Raw genomic sequence first — 22,964 nt, forward strand, 5'->3', positions numbered from 1 at the left:
ATTTCATCTGAATTTAATCACGTTAGGTTTAACCATCTAGCCCTGCGACCACCTGTGCCTGTGTGCACCTGAGACCACAGTGGTTCTTAGGTGACCTCCCAGCCCTCGCACCAGTGCCAGTCTGGCGCCTAGTCGGTGCTTGACGCTCGCTGCTGAAAAGCAAACAGGGAAACACTGACTGAGATGCTCGCAGCAGGAAGAGACAGTTTATGTGGATGTTCCATGTTTTGAAATTAACAAAATGAGGTAAGAGGCAAAATTAAGAAACGTTAATATCAATTAGATTAAGATGCTTCAAGCATAAACAGACTAATTTTCATTTAAGTCAAACAGGTTTTTAATACCAGAAAATACTGTGTGAGGGAGAACATTTCAGATGGAAGCTACATATTCATACCCAATAACTTCATATACTATTTTGATACTCACTTCTATTAATTGCCAGTCATTAAAAAGCATTAATTACATTTTACATATTATAAACATCATCTATCCCTTAAATGTTATCAAAAGAAATGGTACATTTTAACAGTCTTTTTATCACTATAACAAAAAATAACTGTAAGAATAAACTGCCTTGCCAAGTACACAGTTAAATTCATGCATATTACAAAATTCGGAAAATAATGTTTTTTAAAATCACACCAATTAGGTAAGATGGATAATCATGGCTGTATGTGACTCTTCCTCAGGGTCTCGGCACACTAGTTTGGTTAGCTGACTGTGCAAGGGCTGTTCTCGGTTGCGTAGGCGAACTTCCTTCTCTCTGGTGTTTTGAAGGTCTGGCCAGCCCTCCCCGGCTCCGAGCCCTTCCCTCCCTCCTTCCCAGTCAAGTCCCCCTCCTCCTGCTGGAGTCAGCAACCCGCTGGTGTGGTCCAGAGAGGTCTCTGCTGTGCAGACTTTTCGCCTTTATTTCAGAGTCCAGTTTTAAATGGTAAAACCCACCTGTAGCTGGAGGGCCCTTCACAAAGGGGCCCTGGGACGACCTTGCCCCAAGGTGGCCCCCTGGTGGCCCCACACCCTTCTTGCAGCAGCAGCTAGAGGAACGAGGCTCCTTTGGAGACCCTCCCTCCTGCGCTGGGCAGCATTCACATCCCCCCCAGGACCCCAGCAAGACTCCCCTTCCCCCGCTTCCAGGCTGGCCACTCCCCTGCCCTCTCCCTCAGTTCCCCGTGCCTTCATCCGGTCCCCCAGGGCAGGCTTTGTGTCTCCCTCCCTCTAAATGCTGGTGTCTGAGAGCAGCATCCAGTTCTCCCTTTTCTAACCCCTGGGGCTCCTCTCTGTGATCCCAGCACCTCAGTCCACAGCACCAGCTTCTTTCTAAACCCCACACATTATTTTCAAGTCTTCCTGGACCTCAACAGCCAGATGCCCCAAAGACACTCACTCAACCCCTCTGAAGCTCCTTTCTCTCAACCAGCGTCAGTACCACTGCTGGCTCTTCAACTCCTCCCTGGCCCGACACACCCAGCAGACACCGACTCCTGGGGGAACTCTCCTGGGCCCCGCCTGTCCCCACAGCTCCTTCTGGGCTCCCTGCCGGGTTGCTGCAGTGCCTCCGGAGCGGCACCCCTGCATCTGGCCCGACCTCCTCCCCAAAGCACCTCCCGCACGCCCAGACCGATTTCTCAACACTGTGACTCCCACTGTTCAGTCAAGCTTAGATGAAACCTCCACCAATACTTCCTTTTTCACCAAAATGGAAAAAAAAAACCTTTCTAGTGAGGCAAAAAACAAACAAACAAAAACCACGATGACTCTCAGGAGCGCCCCCTGTCCCCTGGCCCTGCCAAGCAGCCTGCTGTACCCCTGGCTCTCCAGCGCGCGTCCTGCGTCCTGCGCCCTCCGCTCGGCACGTGGCTCTGGGTCGTGCCCCTAGCCCGCTCCAAAACTCCGCTCAAACTCCGTCCCCGGACAGGAAACATCACCACGCCGAAACACCGAGGTGGTTGTTGACTACTCCCTTCTTCATAATGCTCAGAAGGAACTGTTATACACGGGAGCTAGGGACCCCCCAAAACCCAGAACTGTCTTTTAGAGGGCGAGCTTCTTGTAGGACAGGCTTCCCCTGCCCCAGGAACTCATCTGGATCAGTGCACCAGCTGGCGTTATTGTGAGAGGCTGGGTTCAGCTTCAGTGAATTCTTTTTGAAGACTCTTCCAATGCATTTGCCCATTGTATGAAGAATGATTGATGAGTGCACCTGCCCACACTTCTCTGACTGTTCAGCAGTTTTACACCAAAAACAGCAGGAGCCCCACCCTCCCTATTCACCCAATCTCGCCCCAAGAAATTTTTTTTTGCCCAGATGAAAAAATCCTCAAAGGGAAATGTTTTGTCAATGTGGAAACGGTGAAACAGAAAAACGGCAGAGGCACTCAAAGGCATCAAAATCGGGAAGCTCAGAACCTGCTTGGAGCAGCGGGGAAACACCTCGATGGGGGCACTGGAGGAAATGCAGAGCACTCCGAAGGGGACTGAGTCTACACCAGCAAGAGCAAACACACCACTTTTTATAAGTAAACTCTGGGTTTTTGGGGCCCCCCCATACAATTGATTATAACCCAACACTGTGCTTCCTCGAAGGGTAGAGACCTCGCCCTTTCCAGCTCTGCGCCCTCGCTGCCTGGCACAAACAACGCCGCATCACACACACATTTAAACACAGGGCTTGCTTCTAAAATCACTTCTGAATGGCTCTTTGACTGACAGGTATTAGTTTAAAAGTGGAAATGTCGTAAACTAGTTTGTTTTTGATAGAAATGGCATCATAGAGAGACTTCTTGCCAATATTTACTCATTCAAGCTTTGGACGTTTAAAAACTAATCTCCGATGGCTGCCTCCTCGCAGAACACAGAGAAGCCGGGGCAGGTGCCGGACTCTGGACACCCGACACCGGGTCCACCCTCTGCTGGGATGTGCCAGCGGCACCGTCTGACACGCTCCTGCGGGACTTGCTGGCGTTGGCTACGCTGGGCACTTCCACCTGCCGCGGGGGCAGCGGCCACAAGTGGCTACAGAGCAACGGAAACGCGGCCGGTCAAACCGAGACGTGCTGCACACGCAGATCACGCCCAGACTCCGCAGACTTCTCCGGGACACTTGTCGAGCATCTCCACACTCCTTGCCCGTCACCCGTGGACACGGCGCCGCTCCGCACGTTCCGGAGCCAGGGCCGTGAGGAGGGGAAGCCCATCTGCTGCCCCCGGGCATCTGGCCTCCAGGGCACAGCCCCTCTGCACCCAGATAACGGTGGCGCAGACCCCGCCTTCATTCTGGGAAACCTCCCAGCAACGCCTTCCGGCCACATCGTCACGCTGTCCCGGGAGTGTGGGTCGCTGGCAACACGCTAAGCAGAGGAAAACACCCAGTGGCACACTGGGTCTGAAGACGCTGACCACACGAGGGGTGAGAACAGTGACAGTGAGGACGGGACGACACGAGGCAGCGGGGCTGGCCCCACGGCTGCCCCCCTCCCCCAGGAAGAAGGCGCGTGCGGAGAGGAGCGCACCAGGCAGCATCTCCGGGAAGGACACGTCCACAGACAGATGTGCGTGTCTGGAAACCACACGAGAGACGTGGGGCTTGAAGCAGTCAGGGATCCAACGACTGCGCGGGGTTTTCCCTGAAGCCGCTGGAGCGGGGCGGAAGGCCGCAGCTGCAGCGAACCTGAGCGGGCGGCCGCAGGACGCAGGGCAGCGGGGCTCTCGGGAGGGGCCCACCGGGGAGACCGCGTGCGTGTTCACCGAGCAGGCGGTGCCCACAGGCTGGTGGCTCTCTCGGAGCCTGGGGAGGCCGTGTGATGCGGGGGGCGGGGTGGGGGCGAGAGGAGAGCGGGAGAAGCAGGAGGAAACGCTGGGGACTGGACGCGGCCCCTCCCTGAGGGGCAGCTGTGCCAGGAGACGGGCGCAGGAGGAGACAAAGACAGCGACCTTGAGTCGGAGGGAGCCATCCCGGACCCTCCCTCACACTCGGCCAGGCTGGGAGGGGGGACCGCTGCGGGGCGAAGTCTGGAAGCACCCAGAACGAGTGCGCGGGCACCACGAAACAGCAGGAACGCCAGGGCGCTGCCTGACGGCACCCGTCTGGGAAGGGCTCCTGCAGCGCCGCGCCGCGCCACGCCACCCCTGCTGTCCACGCCACCACGACGGCAGCGCCCTGAGCGGGGTGACGGGCCTGGCACGTGGGAGCTCCAGGAGGAACATGCAAACCGGGGCTGCTGTCCGGAGAGGTGGGCCCACCGCGCAGGCGGGCAGGTGAGAACGGGAGGCGAGGGGACCGGCAGAGCCGAGGACAACAGGGAAGCAGCAGGACTGGGTGTCCGGAGGTACGAGAAAACCAGGACACCGCGCGTGGCGCTGCAGGCTGACTGTGGACAGAGAGCGAGAGCTGAGGGGTGACAGTGATGACACGGGGGGTCGGGGAGGGAGGACAGAGAACACTGCCATGCTTCGACCCCCGGACAGCCGCCGCACACAGCCTGCCCCGGGTGTGCGTCTGGGCTCCCCTGGGTGTCCCTGCCGCCCACGCCGAGGACGCGGGCACGGGCACAAGGACGAGCCCCTCCCTCAGGCCCGGGCGGTGTCGCTCCACCTGCCCGGGGTGCTCTGGGCTCTGGCCCTGCACGGCCGCCGCTCAGCAGGGCAGCTTCCCCTGAGAGGCGAACGGCTCCTCCGCAGGCGAGTCTGACCACGCCTCCCGAAGGGCCTCCGTGTCAGCCGCCCAGACGAGCTTCCTGGGCACGTGCACCTCGCAGCACCGTGAGAGAGGCGCTGGCAGCGTGGCCAGCGCTGGCCTGGGACACAGGGCACCCCAGCACAGCGTGCGGCTCGGAGTCCTGGCCTGGCTCACGGACGCTCTCTTCGCTGCGAGTTCTCTCTGCGGAGGTCTGTCACCTTGCACAAAAAGACGTCTTAGTGCTGACTCAGCTAACTACCCCTCTAACGTGCTGCCCCACACCTAGGCAGAAGCATCGAGTATCACGTTCATGTACACATACAGCTTGAGCCTCGGCTAAGAGCTAAATAACCACCTCTCTGTAAAGCAGCTAATATACATGAGGTACAACGCTACACGACATTCATCGATTAGTGTCTCTTAACCGACACTCGTTAAAGGCACAGAAAGTTATGCACGTTGTGCTGTGACACACAGTAGGGCAGCTGGAAAGGCTTCGGGAAGACCACTGCACAGTCCTGTGTAGTACTGCAATGCAGTCTGCCTACGGTGCTCTCCACGTCCTTGGATGCTAAGACAGACGGTCGGAGAGCTGCGTTTACACTGCGCTGTTCAAGAGCACGAAGAAACAGAATTCACGCAGTTGGGCTCTGGTTTGATGCCCCTGGCTGCCGCTGCTGGGGCGGTTACGGGAAACCGCCCTGCAGGGTTTGTGTTCTGCGCTGGGAGGCAGCTCCACGGGGACAGCTCTTCCTGCCGTGCACGGTGTGGCGTGCCCGCTGTTCCGGTGCCCAGCGCGCTCCTGTGCGCGACTGCGGACCCGGCGCCGCTCGGCGCCGACTGCTGGAACGCTCTGGGCAAACCTGCGGCTTGGGGGAGGAGCACGTATGTGTGTGGGTGTCTCCCTCGCCAGGGCCTCCGTGCTCGGCCTATCCCTACGTGCCCACGGCCGGAGTTCCTTGCTTGTCTTTAGTTGTATTGGGTCCTGCCGCTCCCGTCTCTTCACGCGACTCCACACGTCTCCCTGGGGGCAAGGCTCCGTGATGCCTGCATGCCCCCTCACTTTGTGCATGGTGAACGGGAGCAAGTCACGTGGCCTCCGTTCTTACGCTTCCTTGCTTTACGGACCGATCTGCGGTCTCTAACATGTGAGTGAGGCCCACACTGACAGAACAAGGCTGCAGCCTGGGGCAGTGCTGCCACTGCGCAACCAAGTGTCTAACATGAGAAACGTGGCCACAGGAAAGTTTACACGTTGCTTGTTTCCTCAGCTCCGATGCTCGACAAAGCACCAACGGCTGAGTAGAACTCAGACTCCCAAACACGCACACGACTGCTTGCCCCACAGCAGGGTGCCACCCACCACCCAGGGCACAACCTCTAACGACTGATGCTACGGTCTGTGCGCTCGGGAAATGATTCACCACACGGGGTCTTAACATAACGACCCCTGTAAGAGTGGCTGTGCATGGCCCTGGCTGGTGTGGCTCAGTGGCTTGAGCGCCGGCCTGTGAACCCAAGGGTCACCGGTTGGATTCCCAGTCGGGGCATATGCTTGGGTTGTGGGCCAAGTCCCCAGTAGGGGGCGCACTACAGGCAACCACATACTGATGTACCTCTCCCTCCTTCTCCCTCCCTTCCCCTCTCTCTAAAAATAAATCACACCTTTAAGTAAGTAAACAAGTACAATCTTTAAAATAAAGTGGCTGTGGTGAGTGTTCTCCCCCCCCAGGTTCAATGGTGTACAATCTAAAACAATGTAAAACTTTGAACCCCTTATTAGCCTAAGTACAATTTGACATTTCAGTTAGCCTTACCTCTAATTCACATCTGTGTGGTTACTAGGGGCGATGTGATCATGCATGCAGACACAAAATAACCTTAATGGAAGGTAAAATTGTGGTACCAAACAAAAGTAGTAAGTAATGATGATGGAACCTAACTGTCCTCGCGAAGTCCAACTCAGGCTAGGCCTGAGGGGCTGCCCTTATGTTTCACAGAGGCGAAGACGGCAGGGTCAGCCTTTCCGGACTCGCTGGGGGGCCGGGGAAAGCTAACAGCCAGGCGAGCAAGAGCGAGTGAAGCATCAGAGGGGTCTCACGAGGAGCCTGGAGACTCGGCTTACTAGGGAGAATCCATAGTGAGAGAAGGGGAAGAGCTCCGTCTAGTGGTGCAGAGAGCGAGCGGGGCACTCTTCCCTGGAACCTGGAATCCGGGCAGGCCCGCGCGTTCCCCTGCCGCACAATGCCGCCGCCGGGAGGGGAGACAGGACCAGCGAGAGGGCGGTCTCGGCTCGCCGGGGCCGACGAGGCCCGTCGGGGCGGCCGGGCCAGCACCGCTGCAGGGAGTCGAGAGAGCCTCCGGTGCTCCTGCCGGCGATGCGCACCCCCCGACGTGACCCCCGGGGCCGGCAGTTTTAAACCGTGTGCGTGCGTGCGTGCGTGCGTCCCCCGGCACACGAGCCCGTCACTGAGAGGCTGTGGCGCGCCAGAAAATGCATTTGCCGTCGGGCTGCTACACGAACAAGTGTGGTTTGCCTCCTTCGCCCCGGATGGCCGGTGCCGGCGGCGGCCGCCGCGTCCCTGCCCGGCAGTCGGAGGGAAGAGAGGGCAGGCCCGACCGCGGCCGGGCACCGCGTGTCCCACGCGCGTGCGTGCTGCGGCGCGGGGGCTGGGAGCCGCGGCCCCGAGCTGGTCGTCTCCGGACGCCCCACCGGGCGGGCTGGGGGTGGGAACTGACCGGCACTGGACCCTGTTTAACCTTCCCAGCGACCTGCTGTCTAGTACAAACTAAAACAACGTCTGCTGAGGGCTGCTCTCTTTCCATGAGGGTTGAAAACTTTTCTAAATGAGGAAAAACTCATAAACTACATTTGCGTTTCTGAGGAAATGACTTTCTGGATTTAACTTCAATGACACTGCTGGTAAGATCCCCCCGAGGACCTCTGGCAAAGGTCCCTCAGTGTATAGACACTACATGTTATACAATAATACTGACCCTTCGCTACAAGCAGACTAGCGTTAGGGGACTCAGGACACTGGCCACGTTAAGTGGGCGCTCGGACGACGGGCCGGGGCGCGTCTGCGGGGACTCACCTCTCTCGGGAGCTTGCTCGATGTGCTCGGGGCAGAGGAGGAGGAAGCGGCCGGCGTCCTGGAAGGTGCCGGCCCCCACGGCGCAGGGGTAATGGTACCTCTGGGCGCATCTCTCTTCACAGCATCTGATAGTGGCTCCAAGGTGCTTACAAAATGCACATCGCTGCGGGGGCGAGAGGGAAAGACGCGTCTGTACAGAACCTGGCAAAGGAGCACTCAAGGATGGGCCAGGAAGGTATTAAAAGCCTTTATACGTCATTAGGAAAACTATCTGAATCAGCAAGACACCAAATAAAGGACCCGCTGAAAATAATAAAACCTCAGATACTCAATTTGGTGCATGCTGTAAGACAGACTCACCCTTCCATTTAAGTTTACAAAGTTAGCATTTCACATTTTTCTACTGACTTCATCAAAACATATAATTAAATTTTAAAAAATATCAGTGCTATGGTTAAAAAGGTGGGTTTCTAGTTTAGGGTTATTTTAACAGTGTTTAAATACCATCAATAAACAAATAAAAATGAATGTGTAGTTTCTGTAGTTTCTACTACCACCCCGCGTAGAAATCAGTATGCGGTAAACGAGCCAATCACAGAATAAGTTAGCGAAGGACAACCACATCGTTAAAGCTGCCAGACCTACACATTTCACTGTAATTAGTTTTCAGGTTCTTAGTAAAATGCTGGGAATGTGAAGAAAATTAGGTCATGAGTGTCTCCCCTCCCCTCCCCCCACCCATTTCAATCTGCTTCTAACTCTCTCCCAAGCAGCAAAAGCGAAGAAATAAGCCACACTGCCCCTGCCCGGACCCCCAGGGCCAGGCCAGGGCACTGGGTGTGCAGGAGTGGGTCCAGACCGCCCACAGAGCTCTGTGTCCCTGCGAGTCTCTTCCTCAGGGTGGCCGATTGGGAGTGCCCGGGACCAGGCCTCCACGCCTGCTCTGGAGGCCACTTTCCTTGGGGAGCCCTGGCGGGGTGGCCTGTGCAGAGGGGGCCTGGCCGTCCGTGTCACAGGAACTTCTGCATCAGCGTTAACGCCACCTGCACGGCGACTGATCTTGTCTCGTCCTGCTCCGAGGTCTGGGGCAGAGACCGCAGGCTGCCCTGTCTTTGTTTCTGCAGCACTGGGACTGCTGCCTGTCCCTGACACGGGGGGCGGGCGGCGGCGCGCGCCTATGTCCATGCATCCTCTAGGGACTCTGAGAGGGACCTGTGGGGGATGCGCACAAACAGCACGCTGGAGCCCCGAAAGCCCCATGGAAGGACCGGCAGTCAAACGGAGCCTTGCCAACAGAGGGGGTGCTACCAGCACAGTGGGCGTCCCCCCACACTGGTGCACGGGCCCTGCATTCCAGCACAGCGCGTGCGAACCCACGGAGGCCGGCTCCTGCCAGCAGCGCCTGCTCACGGGCTCGGGCCCTGCCCTGCACCAGCACAAGAAAGCTCACGTCTCGTGGTGTGTCTCTACATGCCTTGAGCGTGGTCAGCAGACCACTGCAGCCCCTAACGTGACTTGTACACACTAGCTCTGTTTGTGGCACTAGAATCACACATGAAGTCCACAAATCCACACACTAATACCCATTTCAGTACTTTTTTTGTGCTCAAGGGGGTTATTGCATTCACTGATAAAGTGGAATGACCAACTTCTTCCAAACCGGGTATGTGTTTAGCTTCAAAACTACCCAGGTATCTCAGAGGCATTAACAGAACCCAGAGTTGGCAACATCAACAAGACCTGGGTGGTCTGTGGATTCCTCAGTCACGATGAAAAGGCCAAGAAAATGTTGAGGCAGGAAAGTGCATTTTTAAGTCCAATCAATCACTGAAAAGTGTTCGTGGTAACTATTAATATACAATAATTTATGCCAAACTGTTAAAATCTAGAATCTCTGTTACTTTTACAACATATGCCAAGTTGCACAGAGCCTTTTGCACTAAAAAAACGATTCTGGCAAATAAAATATAAAGGCTTTTACTTAAGCGCATAATAAGGAAACAAAATAATTTAAATTGATCCTTTTCCCAGTGTCTGAATCTTTTTAGAAACATCAGCGTGTTCTCTAAATCGCATTTGCAATGGAAAATGTTACGTGACATTAGCTAAACTACTACAAGTCCTGGAATGTACTCAACACGCTAATTCCCAATAACACAGAACGGTGTCAGGGAATAAAGGAAGGAAATCAAACACAAACGGCATTCTCGCGAACGCCCCCGGCCCATCTGCCACGGCTACAGAGTCACTGGAAGACGTTTGGCACTGGGAGAAGACGTACACTTTATATAGAGGCTGGAATGTGTCTTTCTGAACCAAATAGAAAGTATTGGTAACGCTGCAGAAAATATCAAAGAACACGTTTCCACAGGAAACTTCTCTAACGTCAGTGCTCTCAGGAACCATGTATTGGAAACCAAGCAAATCATACAGCAGGTAACAATTACAAAGCTAATTGACATTTGGAGAAAGGAAGGAGGTAAGGTAAACAACTCTTAAATAGTATAACTAAACAGTTTGTTTGAATCAATATTTAATAGTCTGAAACAGGGCTTTTCCCACTTTTTTTTTAATCATTAAAAATCCAGGCGAGGAAGAGGAAGTGTTATAGCGTCTCTTGGCACTAGTCTAAGAACAGACTGGGCACAAACAGTTGTGAAATGCGTCTCTAATAAAAGAGCCTGACGGAGAATGTGTAAAGAGCTCTCGCAACTCACTAGTAAGAAGCCGAAGCAGCTGGAAAAGGAGGGTTGGGCAAAAGTTTGAACAGACACCTCACTGCGGACGCACAGTGGCAGGCAGGTCCACGACACGGTCCATCTCAGCCGCCAGAGAGCGCCAAACGCGCCCACAGGGAAACGTCACTGAAACGGAACCACTGACACTTAGAAACAACGGTGGGGACAAAGGCTGGGACCAGCCGCCGTGGGGAGCAGAGGAAGAACCTCCACGGAGAAGGACATGGGAACTTTTGGAGACCCATGAGACAGGTTCCCGAAGGTAAACGGACACTCTCGTACAAATAAACAGTTCCCGTCCTAAATACCGACACGAGAAACGTGCCGACACCCCTGTCGCATCCATGTGCGCAGCGGCTTCACAAACGAGGGCCCAGAACAAACTGTCGGCTGGAGAGTAACCCTTCTGCCGGTACCTGCCGCTCGATTCCGTGTGTCTGCGCAGAACACGCAGGGCTGCAGCAGAGGGGCCGGCCGGCGACTGCAGGAGCTGCGGTGGGAGAGGGCTGGCCTCCGCGGGTTGGGAGAGACCGTCTGGGGTGAAGGAAATCCTGCCTCTCTCAACTGCGGTGTTACGTAACTGTGCACACTTCTCGAAACATGTTCAACCATAACCTTAGAAGGGCGGAATTACGTCAAGTATACCTTAATAAAAGAATGACGCACACAGGAAAAAAGTATGGATTAACTGGATAAAGGCAGAGAGGCCAGTATCAGAATGATGCCCTCGAAGGCGCAATCTGTAAAATCTGAGTAAGACGCACAGCCTCACTGCTGGAAGTCACCGGTGTGAACAACCGAAAGCAGGCTGGCATGAAAAGACATCTGACCCTCGAAGGAAAGGAGTGCGCCCGGCTAAGACTGGAGTTAAACAGGTTTTCAGCCGAGGACATTTCTAGGGCCAAGTGGTACTAGACCTCAAACAACAAGGTCAAGGTCAACAATGGTAGGAAGGATGAGACGAAGGGGAAACCCTGAAAGGAGTGAGCCTCAAAGAGCACCCCCGACCCCGATGTGAATAAACTCTCCGACCTCTCCTGCACCCGAACGTGGACAGTCACAGAGAAACTATGATTTCTGGCGGCGCGGACAACAGGGTCGCTGCAGTTTGAGTGCAAGTCCAGACACTGAGAGAGCCTCCCGGGAAAAAACTTGACAGTGAACACAACACAAGACAGTGGTATCCTGTGGCCATAACCTCATCCCCTAAATGTTTAGTATGCAATGAAATGTGCTAGGATGTGTGAGTATGTGTGCTGGGGCGGGGGGCGGGGCAAAAAATGGGACCCACAACAAAGAAAAAAAAAAAGTAATACAAAATGACCAGAGGCAGAGTAACAGAACAGACCTGAAAATCACAAAACCCAATGAAAATTCTACAAGTAGAAATTATAGTAACTTCCATGAAAATTTTAGTGAGTGATCTTAACAAGATACTGGATATTATAATTATGAACAAATGGTCAGGCCAGGCCAAATCATTCGGCTGGTTAGAAACTCAGCTGGTTAGAGCCGCTTCCCAAACACCAGGGCTGCAGGTTCGATCCCCAGTCAGGGCACGTACAAGAATCAACCATGAGAGCATGAATAGGTGCAACAACAAACTGATGTTTCTCCCTCTGTCCCTTCCTCTCCCTCTCTAAAAAATCAATAAATAAAATTTAAATACATAAATATATAAAAATGTGAACATATAAAAGCAATGGTGAAGGATCTTGAAAACAAGTGAATCATTTATGCACTCTAAAAAACTACAAGTGAAATTATTGAAAAAGAAATGAGCAGAACCCCAGCAGCCGAGGGGACGACATTAAACGCAGCAATGCGCATGGAACCACAGCTGCAGAGGACGAGGAGCAACGGGACAGAAAGAGACGGAACACAGGGGTCCAACTTTCCACAGATCGGGTGGGAACAAAGCGAACTTCCATTTTCACAAAGCTCAGCACACCCCACGCGGAGAGAGGACGAAAAAAACCACACCTCAGGCCCCTCCGAGCCAGGCTGCCGAAACCCGGAGGGCAAGAGAGAACCCGAGAGCACCCAGAAAACGCCGACACCCTGCACACACAGGACCAACACCACCGCCAACACCAGCCGCTCGTCGGGAGCGACGGGAGGCAGGAAGCCACGCGAGAACATCGGCCACATGCCGAGCGCATGGAAACCCGCCGGCGCACGACTCTGCAGCAGGAAAGCGGGAAGGAACGCTGTCCTCCCGAGCTCGGACCCCCGCCCCAGCGAGTGGAGGGGCCGCCCTGCGCCTGTGCTCCGCAGCCCAGGCCCCACGCCCCGCAGCAAAGGCTGAAGGGAGAAGCTCGAGTGCCCGACGGGGGGGTGAGCGGGCAGCCCGGCCGTGCACACCCGCTGGACGGGACGGGGACCTGCTCCCCCCACGTCAGTGCAGAAGAGGTGGGGAGCCTGGAACGGAGCACCCGCCAAGGACAGTGAGGGGACATGGCCCCCACCCCCCGGGTTGGTGGCAGGGAGTGCCCGCTGGAGAAAGGGGCCCCAAACCACTGCCCAGGGGTCACGTGGGGCCAGGGGGTCGGCAGGAACCTCCTGTGCTGTGGGACAGCAGAGGTGCGATGCCCACTCTGCACGGCAGCCGCCGAGCCCCCGCGCCCCACAACCCGCCAGTGGAGGCTGAGTAGGGAACCGGACTCCCACACACACCGGGGAGGGACATGGGGCCACCCCTCTTTTCTGTCCCCCAAAAGCACAGTTTCAGATAAGAGACACTTAATGGGGGCATTTTAAATAAGCAGAATTTCCTAACATAACGCTCAAAATGTAAAGGGTTCAACAGAAAAAAAATAACTCCTCCCACAGCAGGAACCAGGGAAACCTCGATGGGAGCATACAGTACATACAAGGCACGAAGCTGCTTCAACAAGAAAGTATAAGCACGCTGGGAGCAAATAAAGAAAGTGTCTCAGCAAAGAAAACAGTCTTGGCAAAGGCATAATAGAAACAAATGGAAAGTTCAGAACTCAAAAACATGCTAAAAACATAAGTGAGGCGCTTAGTGAGGGGACTTCACAAGGGAAGAGAAGCCGCCGCACCTGAACAGGTGAGGGAGGGACCGGCGGGATCAAGGGGGCGGGGCCACGGCGAACGGAGCAGCACGCCATCGTGTGGAGTGCAGGGGAGAGGGTGAGGCTGGAAAGGTATCTGAAGAAACATGGTGAGAATTCTCCAAATCTGGAAAACCTACAGATTCAAATAACTGAGTGAACCCAAAGATGGAATACGCACCTTACCCCCCGATCCGTGCTAAGACACATAACCAAACGTCTAAAAACTAAACACTAAATGCAAAATCTTGAGAGAAGAGAAACACCGCCTTCCTCACGAGGGGAAAAAATCAGTCGGGAGTCCATTTCTCACCCCAAACCATGGAGGAGGGCGGAGGAGAGTGACACACGGCCTTTTCCAAACGCAGAAGAATGAACTGTCAGCACAGAATTCTCCATCCAACAAGATGTATCCTTTAGGGATACATGGGCAATCAAAAACACTCGGATGGGGGAAAACTACGCAAGAAGAATGGTCAGGAAAGTTCTTAAACCAAAAAGGAAAACGAGAGAAAGATTCTGGAAACGCCATAAAGAGGGAACACAGGAGTGAGGAAAGCTGTGAGAAATTGCAACAGACGTCGCTTTTCCTCTTGGATTTTCTAGGCTGTGTTTAGCCACAGAAGCAACATGTTTCACACTGTCTGACGCGGAGCCCGGTGTACACGCAGGAGACATGTGAGATGCCTACAAAGAGAGAACACGGAGGGAGGCGAGCGTTCCCGCCGTCACGAGGCCTGGTAAAACGAAGACGCCGGCCACACACGCACAGGCTGTGGGAACCACACGTGTGTGATGCAGCACCCACGGCGATCGCCGCAAACGTGTGCACAAAGGGACACACAACGACGACTCCAGAGGGGGCGGGGCTTCCAGAATGACACGGAAAGGAGCCCAGAAACCTGCTTCACCAGGACACGACGACTGAGCCGATGAAAATTATGTGTATCCAAAATGTGTGTGTGTGAGATCTTGTTCAAAGCCTCAGGGTATTGTCTGAAGAAAACGGAGAAACAGCCATTCAGGAAAATGTACTTGAGTCATTGATAAAACAAAGGGGGGGGAAAACCAGCATCACCATTTCAATCCATGACACAGAACATCTTGTCATGATTCAAAATACTCAAAGAACTGGGTTAGAAGGAAACCACCACTCCCCTCTCCGGCTCGGCACCGATGTTTAACTGCCGAACTGTAACGCATCGAGGCAGATCCTGTTCCAGGCTGTGCTGAACTGGGGCTTTCCCAACTCCTTTGAAAATGTCTCCTCTGGAGTTGTTTCACGCAGACTGTTTCATAAAGACTGACTCTTCAGCCACGTCGAACTCAGCACCAACTCCTGGAGTAAACGGCAACTGAGCGGCACAATACCGTCTACTGGCTCGTCTAGGGCCTAGAAAACCAGCTAGAAATCGTGTGTCCTGTTTTTTAAATGGCTGTTGACATGGCCGACAATGTCCTCGACTTTCTTTTTTTTTTTTTTAAGATTTTATTTACTTATTTTTTAGAGAGGGAAGGGAGGGAGAAAGAGAGAGAGAAACATCAATGTGCAATTGCGGGGGGTCATGGCCTCCAACCCAGGCATGTACCCTGGCTGGGAATCGAACCTGCGACACTTTGGTTCACAGACTGCGCTCAATCCACTGAGCTACGCCAGCCAGGGCTTTGACTTTCTTTTTAATTCTTGGACTTTTTTTGAATCCTCACCCAAGGACTTGTGTACTGATTTTAGAGAAAGGGGAAGGGAAGGGAGAAGAGAGGGAGAGGAATAACGATGTGAGAAACAAACATCCCCTGACTGGGGACACAGGAAACGACCCGCAGCCTCCTGATTTACAGGACAATGCCCAGCCACAGGGCCACTCCGCCCAGCCTGTTCTCAGGATTTGACAACTATTCCTTCTGAAAGGCTAATCGTTAAGAAGTTTCTTTACTGAGCAAGCATTTCTTCGACGGCTATTCACATGCGATTTAATTAAGTCACCATGGACCAGCAGCGGTTCTCCTTGCCTGGCTAACGGATGAGCCCCCCGGAAAACGTGATTTGCGGCAGCCCTTGTAAAGAACCTCTGCTGTGATGAGATACTGCGTTTTAGTTCACCATGTTTTCAGGCCGTTCATTTCCCGGGACTGGAAGAGTGTGGCGAATGCTCGATCTGGTCGTGCTGACGCACGCCGTACTCCGCACAGCTACCGCGTGCGCCGGCGCAACAGACTGAACGCCTCGCCATCTAATGTGGCAACAGCAGCAGGGCTGCCCAGAGGTCCACGGTTCTCGTTGGGACGTGCCAGGCGTGTGTCACGGGAATGAAAGGCACAGCTAGCTGCCGGGACACGTGGCACTCAAGCACGAGTCCGAGCTGTGTCACTGACCCGTTCCAAGCCCGCGAGGACGCGAAGCACCAGCAGTCTCTGCGCACCACTGGGCCCCGTCCCTGCCCTGCAGTGGGAGCCACAGATGATGTGCAAATGAGTGGGTGTGGCTTTGTGCCAATAAAACTTCCTTTATGGACACTGAAATTTGAATTTCAATGACTTCCATATATTATGAAGAATGTCTTTGAAGTTGTTCAACCATATAAAAACATAAAAACCACTGCGGCTTGTGGGCCACAGCAAGACCGGTTGTGAACTGGACTTGGCCACAAGCCACACACTGCTGACCTCTCGGGTCACCTTTAGAGACCCCAAACAAGCCTCTAGTGCACGAGGCCCCTGAGTCCCCGTTCCGTCTCCCTGGCTCGGCAGACTAGGAACTCGTCCTGGCTTCCCAGCCCCTCGCCTGGTCTCTTACCAACTGCACAGATGTCTCCAGGGGAGAGGGAAGTTCCAGTCAGGCCGGCCTCTCGCCTCTCGGCACAACCCTCCGCTCTGGCCCTCGGCCCTCCCGGTCCGCCCGCTCGGGCAGCTGTCTAAGAAAAAGCCCTTTCTCCGGCTGTTCCGGCTGTTCCTGGGGCAGAGCGGATCTAGCAGTTCCTCCGGTGGCGTCAGAGGCGGAGGCAGCATCCCCCCAGCACACGGCACACGGCAAGACCCCGAGCCGCAGCGGCCACGGCAGCGTGGCAGTGCCACGGGGGCGAGTGGGCGAAGGAACTGCAACAGAGAGCTCAGAAACAGCCCGCACGCGCGTCCGTTAAACACGTGCTGGGGGACGGAGGCTGCATGTCAAACGAGTGCAGGAAAGAAAAGACACTCCAGTATGTGCTGGAGTAGCACTGGCTCTCCGTTTGTGAGGAGATGAAACTGGATTCCTGCATCACACAACATAAAACTCAGAATGGGAAACACCTAAATGTCAGGGCAAAAGTACAGAAGTGAGCTTTTGAAATGTGTGTTAGAGTCCCACCGGCAACTACCAAAAGAGTTTTGCTTCTGAGACACATTTTCATGATTCAAAATTCTAACCTTTCTAAAGGGCACGTACGGTGAAAGACCCCTTGACAGGAGGACACAGGATGAATTTTCCCTGAGGGCCGGGAACTTCTGCCATGTCCGCCCCGCGTGGCCGTCCAGCCGCGCTGCAGGCCCACGGAAGCTCACGACGGCCTCCGCGCCGGGGCCACGCAGCACAGGGGTCCTTCACAACAGCAGGTCCCACGTGCCCCACCACAGACGGGAGGGAGCTCATGTCTGTGCGTCAGACTCAGTTAAAACTACAAAGGAGGAGTGTGAGGAGCCTTGGCCGGGCGGCTCAGTGGGTCAGAGCATCATCCCACCACGCCAAGGCTGCAGGTTCAATCCCCGGTCGGGGCACATGCAAGAATCAACCCATGAGTGCATCAATGAGTGGAACGATAAATCAATGTCTCCCCCACTCCCTCTCAAATCAACCAATCAATAAAAATTAAAAAAGAAATAAATTACGATTTTTGCTGAGGGTCAAGGCAACTTCACGGAACGAGCCTTACAGATTCGACCGTATTTCACTAACTAGGCCCAGCAAACCCGAACTTTCTCTGACAGAGGTCCGGTGCCCTTCAGCTCCCACCCGACGTGACCCCTCAGCAAGAACGGAAGGAGCACACGTGCCGGGGCGAGACGACCCGGACGCCCGTTTCCAGGTGCCGGCGCACCCAGGGGCCCCGCAGGGTCCGGCGCTCTGACCGGAGGGCCCGTTGTCGCTCCCCGGTGCCCTTCCCCCGCAGCCTCGCACTCAGCGCAGAGAGGCGGGCGGCACCCCTTCCCGCGCAGCACCACCCTGCGCGGACACGGGTACCGGACGGCGTGTGGGGGACGTCACCTGACATCAGTCAACGATGTCAGGCACAGAGTAACTAGCCGAGACTCCTGACCCCGTTAAATGCAGTCGTGTCTGTTTAGAAACGCTCGGGACACAGAGACACGCCTGAAGCCGCTGCCCACACCCGCCCAGCTCCCGGGCACCTCGCCGCCCGGTGCACAGCCTGCCCTCCGACTCGCGTCGCGTCCCCCTCTTCACCGGACCTCTGCCCTGACCAGCACTGAAGGTCCCACTCCATCGCCCTTCCCCACTTTGGACTCTCCACCCGCCGGCGGACGTGCGGCCGCCGTGCTTGGACGGCTGGGTGAGCCCAGCCCCGACATTCGGGGGGCTTGGGGCTCAGCACGGCCGCCCTGCTCCGGCCCGAAACCATGGAGACGCCTACGTGGCCTCGGAGGCCACCAGGGAGCCAGCGCTCCTCACGGCACCCACGGCATCCGAGCTGCACGTGTCACACGTGGCCTGAATTCCAAACTCACACGCGTGGACCTGCGGCCACAGCAGCGGTCCTGGACACTCCTGCCTGCAAGTCGACCTCTTCCCGTTTCACTGGGAAGAGCCGGGAGCGCTCAGGTCTGTTCGTGCGGCTCTCGTCTCGGGGGCGCCGAGAAACACCCCCCCCTCCGCGGCACACAGGGCCGAGGGCCTCCTCCCTTCCCTCCCCGCTGTCCCCACCCGACTCCTTCTCCGGCCACTCTCCCCCTGCCATTCCCAGAACCCACCCTCCCCCCACCTCTGCGTAAGCCTTGATGGGTGGGGCTCAGCAGGGCCCTGTCTCACTTTTCCCAGTCAAGGTACTCGCCTGGGTGCCAGGTTCGGGCCCCAGCAGGGGGCGCACGAGAGGCACCCGACTGACGTTTCTCTCCATCTCCTTCTCCCTCCCTCTCTCTAAAATAAATAAAATCTTTTTAAAAACTTTGTTCGAGATGACTCTTCGTCTAGACGTCCTATGTTATAACCTACTGACCCATGCTGCAAGCATAATATTAAAACTTTCCAACTTTTAAAACATTTCCAGGTTCCGTCAAAATATGCTCCCAAGAACAGACACTGTTGCTTCACATCCATTCCATCTTCCTCCTTCCTCGGGCTCTCAACTTTGTGCAGAAACCGTGGTCCTCCTCAGCATTACCTCTGGCCCGGAGGAGAACCACAGCCTCATCAAGTGGTGGTTGTCCCAACACTCTTACTGGCTCCTGGTTTAAAGCAAGAATGCAGGAGGCAACTCTCCGTAATGAGACGTTAGGAGAAATCTGCTCCAGTGCAGGAAACAGAGGAAAGGATTTTCTCAATTACAATCACAGTGAAGACAAAGTTCCTCTCTTTCCGTCTCTGAATGGCACCCAGAGGGTGTGACGTGCGGGGCTCCTGCCACCACCTTCGAGCACAAGAGGAGCCGGATGGAGGACAAGAGCGACACGGCGAGGACGCACGACATGGGGGCAGTGCGGCCTGGCAGCCCGGCGTCCGGAACCACCGGCGACTGTCCCCCGACTCCTGACTGCCCAGTGTGAAGCATAACCAACACCGAGTCCGGGTGGCCGGTCACACCAACAGGCAGGAAACCACAATCCTAGCGGAAAATGATCAAAACTGGCCTGCAACTGATGTACGTGTTAAAATTAGCAGAGAAAGATGTTGAAACAGTTATTTACAAATGTACTTGAGATATTCAAAAGTTAAGTAGTGACATAAAAGATATAAAAAGACTCAAGTCAAACTTTCTAAGATAAAAACATCTAAAATGAAAATTACATCAAATATGATGAACATCAGATTACAAACTGCAGAAAAAAAGATTGTGAACCTGAAGACAGAAAACAGAAATTACCTAAAATTAAGCACGAAGAAGAAAAAAAAAAGAATCTTAAAAAATAGGGGTGGTGGGGGAGCATCAGTGAGAAGCAAGACAACTTCAAATGGCCTAATATTTAGGTAACTGGAGTCCCCATAAGAAAGGAAAGAGAGAAGGAACAGAAAAAATATTTGAAGAAATGACTGTCGAAAACTTTCTACCCATGAGAACTAAACCCTCCCAGACCCCAGGAAGCTCACCAAACCACAGGCACAAGAAACAGAGAGAGGACAGGAGGGCACAACCACCCAACTGCCCTGCATCAGCGACCCAATGTGAAAACTGCCCAGATAAAGAGACATGTCCGCAGAAGCAAACCCACAGAAACAGAGGGCAGGCAGGTGACAGGGTGGAGGGCTGAGGCGTGTGGCAGTCACCGTGTGTGAGGCACAGCGCAGGGAGTACAGTCGATGGAAAAGCACGCGGGAGCAAGGACAAGGGAAGAAAGGCATGCCACGCACACAGGAACGACGGTAAGAATGGCGCCGGGTCATTCGTTGGAAATAACGCGAGGAGACTGCGGCACGACAGCTTTCAGCCCCGGGGGAAATGCCGACCGGAACCCTGTACCCAGCAAAAACTGCTTTCAAAGCGAGGGTGAAATGAAGGTGTTTCAGAAATAGGAACGCTGAAAAATGCATCACTGCAGACCCCCATTACCCTCCAGGCAGAGAGAAAGTGGCACCAGGTGACGTCCGGATTGTTACTTAAATCTCACTGAGGTATCTGTTTGATGAAAAATGACAATCATATGGCGTTGACAACACATGCAGAAATCAAACTGGTAAGAGTGACGACAGCCCGTGGCGCAGGAGGGGCAAGGAGGAAGGAGACGGAGGACACTCTCGTTACGCACAAGACTGTCCAGAGTGCCCCGAAGGCAGGCGGTGATCCGGGAGAGGCGAGCGCTGGAGAGCCTGAGGGAGCCGGTAGAACAACGGAACAAAGGGTCACGGGTAAAGGTCCACCGCAGGAGACCGGTCGGAAACGTAAGAAGGGACTCGGCCCAGAAGACCGCAGGTGAGGGAAACCACGGCACGAAACGGATGCACAGGGAAGAGGAAACGCCGCAGGACGACTCGGTCACACCGAACGCGCACGGCCCGAACGCTCCAATCAGAGAGCAGGGCCTGCCGGCTGGAATTTAAAGAGCAGAGCCGGTTTCCGCAGGAAGTGCACACCGAGTGTGAAGACACAGACGGGTTCGAGGAAAGGGATGGAGAAAGGCACACCGCGCTCACACCGGTCAGGGGAAAGCGGGAGTGGACGTGGTAGCACCGGACAGAGGAGGTTCTGGAGGTGAACACAGGACTTTCCGTCCCGGTGGCAACGGCCCTTATCAACGTTTCCTCCGGCCCAAGTTCTCGTGCACAAGCACGGCCACACTTATCGCCACCTCTCGAGGACGGAGGATAACCCCAGGGTGCACACGGAAAAGTCAGTCCTATGCACAGAAACACCCATGTATTAAAGCTGGGCCAGAATCCCACCTCAGTGATGGGCAAAAGGGTCACGGTACTGGGCCCGAGACTCCCCTCCCCAGGAAGGCCTTGCACAGCTGGCCTCTGGGACGGGGTCTCAGGAGGGGCCCACAGGTCCCCGAGTGACAGCTTGGCTCTCTGCGCACAGACCTCAGGGGCTAACAACGTGGCTGTCCCTCTGGTAGGTGGGGCCCTGAGGAGGCTCCAGGAAGACCTGGCGAGCCCCGTGCATGAGCACTGCACACACATGGCTGCATTTTCAGGGCTGGGCAGAGGGTGCTCCAGCGCGCCCTCGGGGATGGGAATGCCCTTGGAAGCCTGCCCCCGGGGGTCTGCCGGTGCCCTCCCCACAGCGACCCCCCCCATCACCTGCCACACTGGGAGTGTGGGCCCCTCTGTCTAAAACTGCAGGGGACGTGAAGGATACATACGTTGACAGCATTTTCTAAACTGACATTACAAGTCACTAGGACTGTATTCAAAATAAAACAGTATCAGACAACATCACTTCTACAGCACCTACTTGCAAATCACCTTCCGTGAAGATGAAGACCACTATTTTCAATCTTACTGAGACCTACTTTCAGTCGGTGAGGCAAGTGTAGAGAGACTTGTACTGTATACAGTTTTTAACGAAAATCACACTCACACTACACTGCTTATTCACATTCTCAGTGTATGCTGCCATCTTATTATAGAAGAGCTATTTTTTCCTTCTCTTTTGCAGTCTATGAAAAGGAACCAAAATATAAAAAACTTACAACTCTTCTCGCAGAACTTAGTTGGCTTTTACACAGAGAGACCTGCTACAAAACCAGCATAATGTATTGGAATTCCAGTGCGGGTTTGTGGTGGGGGGAGGGGGGAGAAAACGTAAGAAAGTATCGATTCTAAGCGAGATGTTACAGGCCGTTTTTGTGTCTCATTTACAGAGTAAGACGCCACACTTGCTTCAGAAGGAGGTTAAAGAACGGAAGTCTGTGCTGGGGGACGAGTAACTTCTCTCGGGAGGGGCCCCGAGGGGAGCGCAGGGAGGGGGGCTCTGGGTGAAGAGGTGACCGGACGGCTGCAGCGCGCAGGGGCACACTGTCCCCTTGGTGACACTCACGCTGGCCAGAGTTCCCAGAGGCTGGTAGCACCCAGGGCTCCGAAAGAGGAGATGAGGAGAGAAATGCCATTCCTCTCCCTGAAACACAGGTGTACAGTTCAGCATATTCTTCCTAGACCAGAAGACAAACAATGGCCCCCCTGGAAGGAGAACCTGGGCAGCAGTCTGAGGGAAATTTCAGAAGGACTCAACTGCCGGACAGAGAACGCCGTTTAACAGCTGAGGAAACTGCACTGAGCAGAGGAACGGTATCCATCGTTAAACCAGGACTTCTCAACCTCAGCATCCTGGGCGCTCTGAGCCGGGCAGTCCACCCCTCCAGCAGGAGGCTGACCGAGCGCCACGGACGCCGCAGCAGCAGCCACGAGGGGGCAGCAGCTCCCTCCTCTCCGGGCGCACACACCCCCTCAGCACCGCCCTTAGGTGGCCGAGGCCGGGGCGGGGTTCCTGCGGCCGCCAGGGACTCAGTGTGGGGGCGCTCAGCTCTGCCCGAGGGGTGGACCGGTGTAAGCCTCAACAGGCAACAGGCGCTGTCCGTGCCCGGGCAGCCCCCGAGGGAGGGTCGCAGACATAAAGACGCACACAAGCAGTGCACACTCACACCGGCTGTTGGAGAGGGGCGAGGAGGAGAGGGGCGCGTTCTGGGAAGGGGGTCTGGGCGAGGGTGTGTGCTCAGGGGCTTCTCAGAAGAG

General features: G+C 55.0%; 1 protein-coding gene across 1 annotated transcript in view; it reads right to left on the reverse strand.

Moving 5' to 3' along the window:
- The window catches only part of KMT2C (lysine methyltransferase 2C), a 206,699-nt gene that overhangs the window by 96,789 nt on the left and 86,946 nt on the right, over positions 1 to 22,964 (reverse strand). The window contains 1 exon segment of the mRNA XM_045837738.1: positions 7,774 to 7,936. Within this exon segment, the coding sequence (XP_045693694.1) occupies positions 7,774 to 7,936 (163 nt within the window).

This window comes from Phyllostomus hastatus, unplaced genomic scaffold (assembly GCF_019186645.2).
Source record: "Phyllostomus hastatus isolate PE091 unplaced genomic scaffold, TTU_PhHast_1.1 phas_contig_244, whole genome shotgun sequence".
NCBI classification, from domain to species: Eukaryota; Metazoa; Chordata; class Mammalia; order Chiroptera; family Phyllostomidae; genus Phyllostomus; species Phyllostomus hastatus.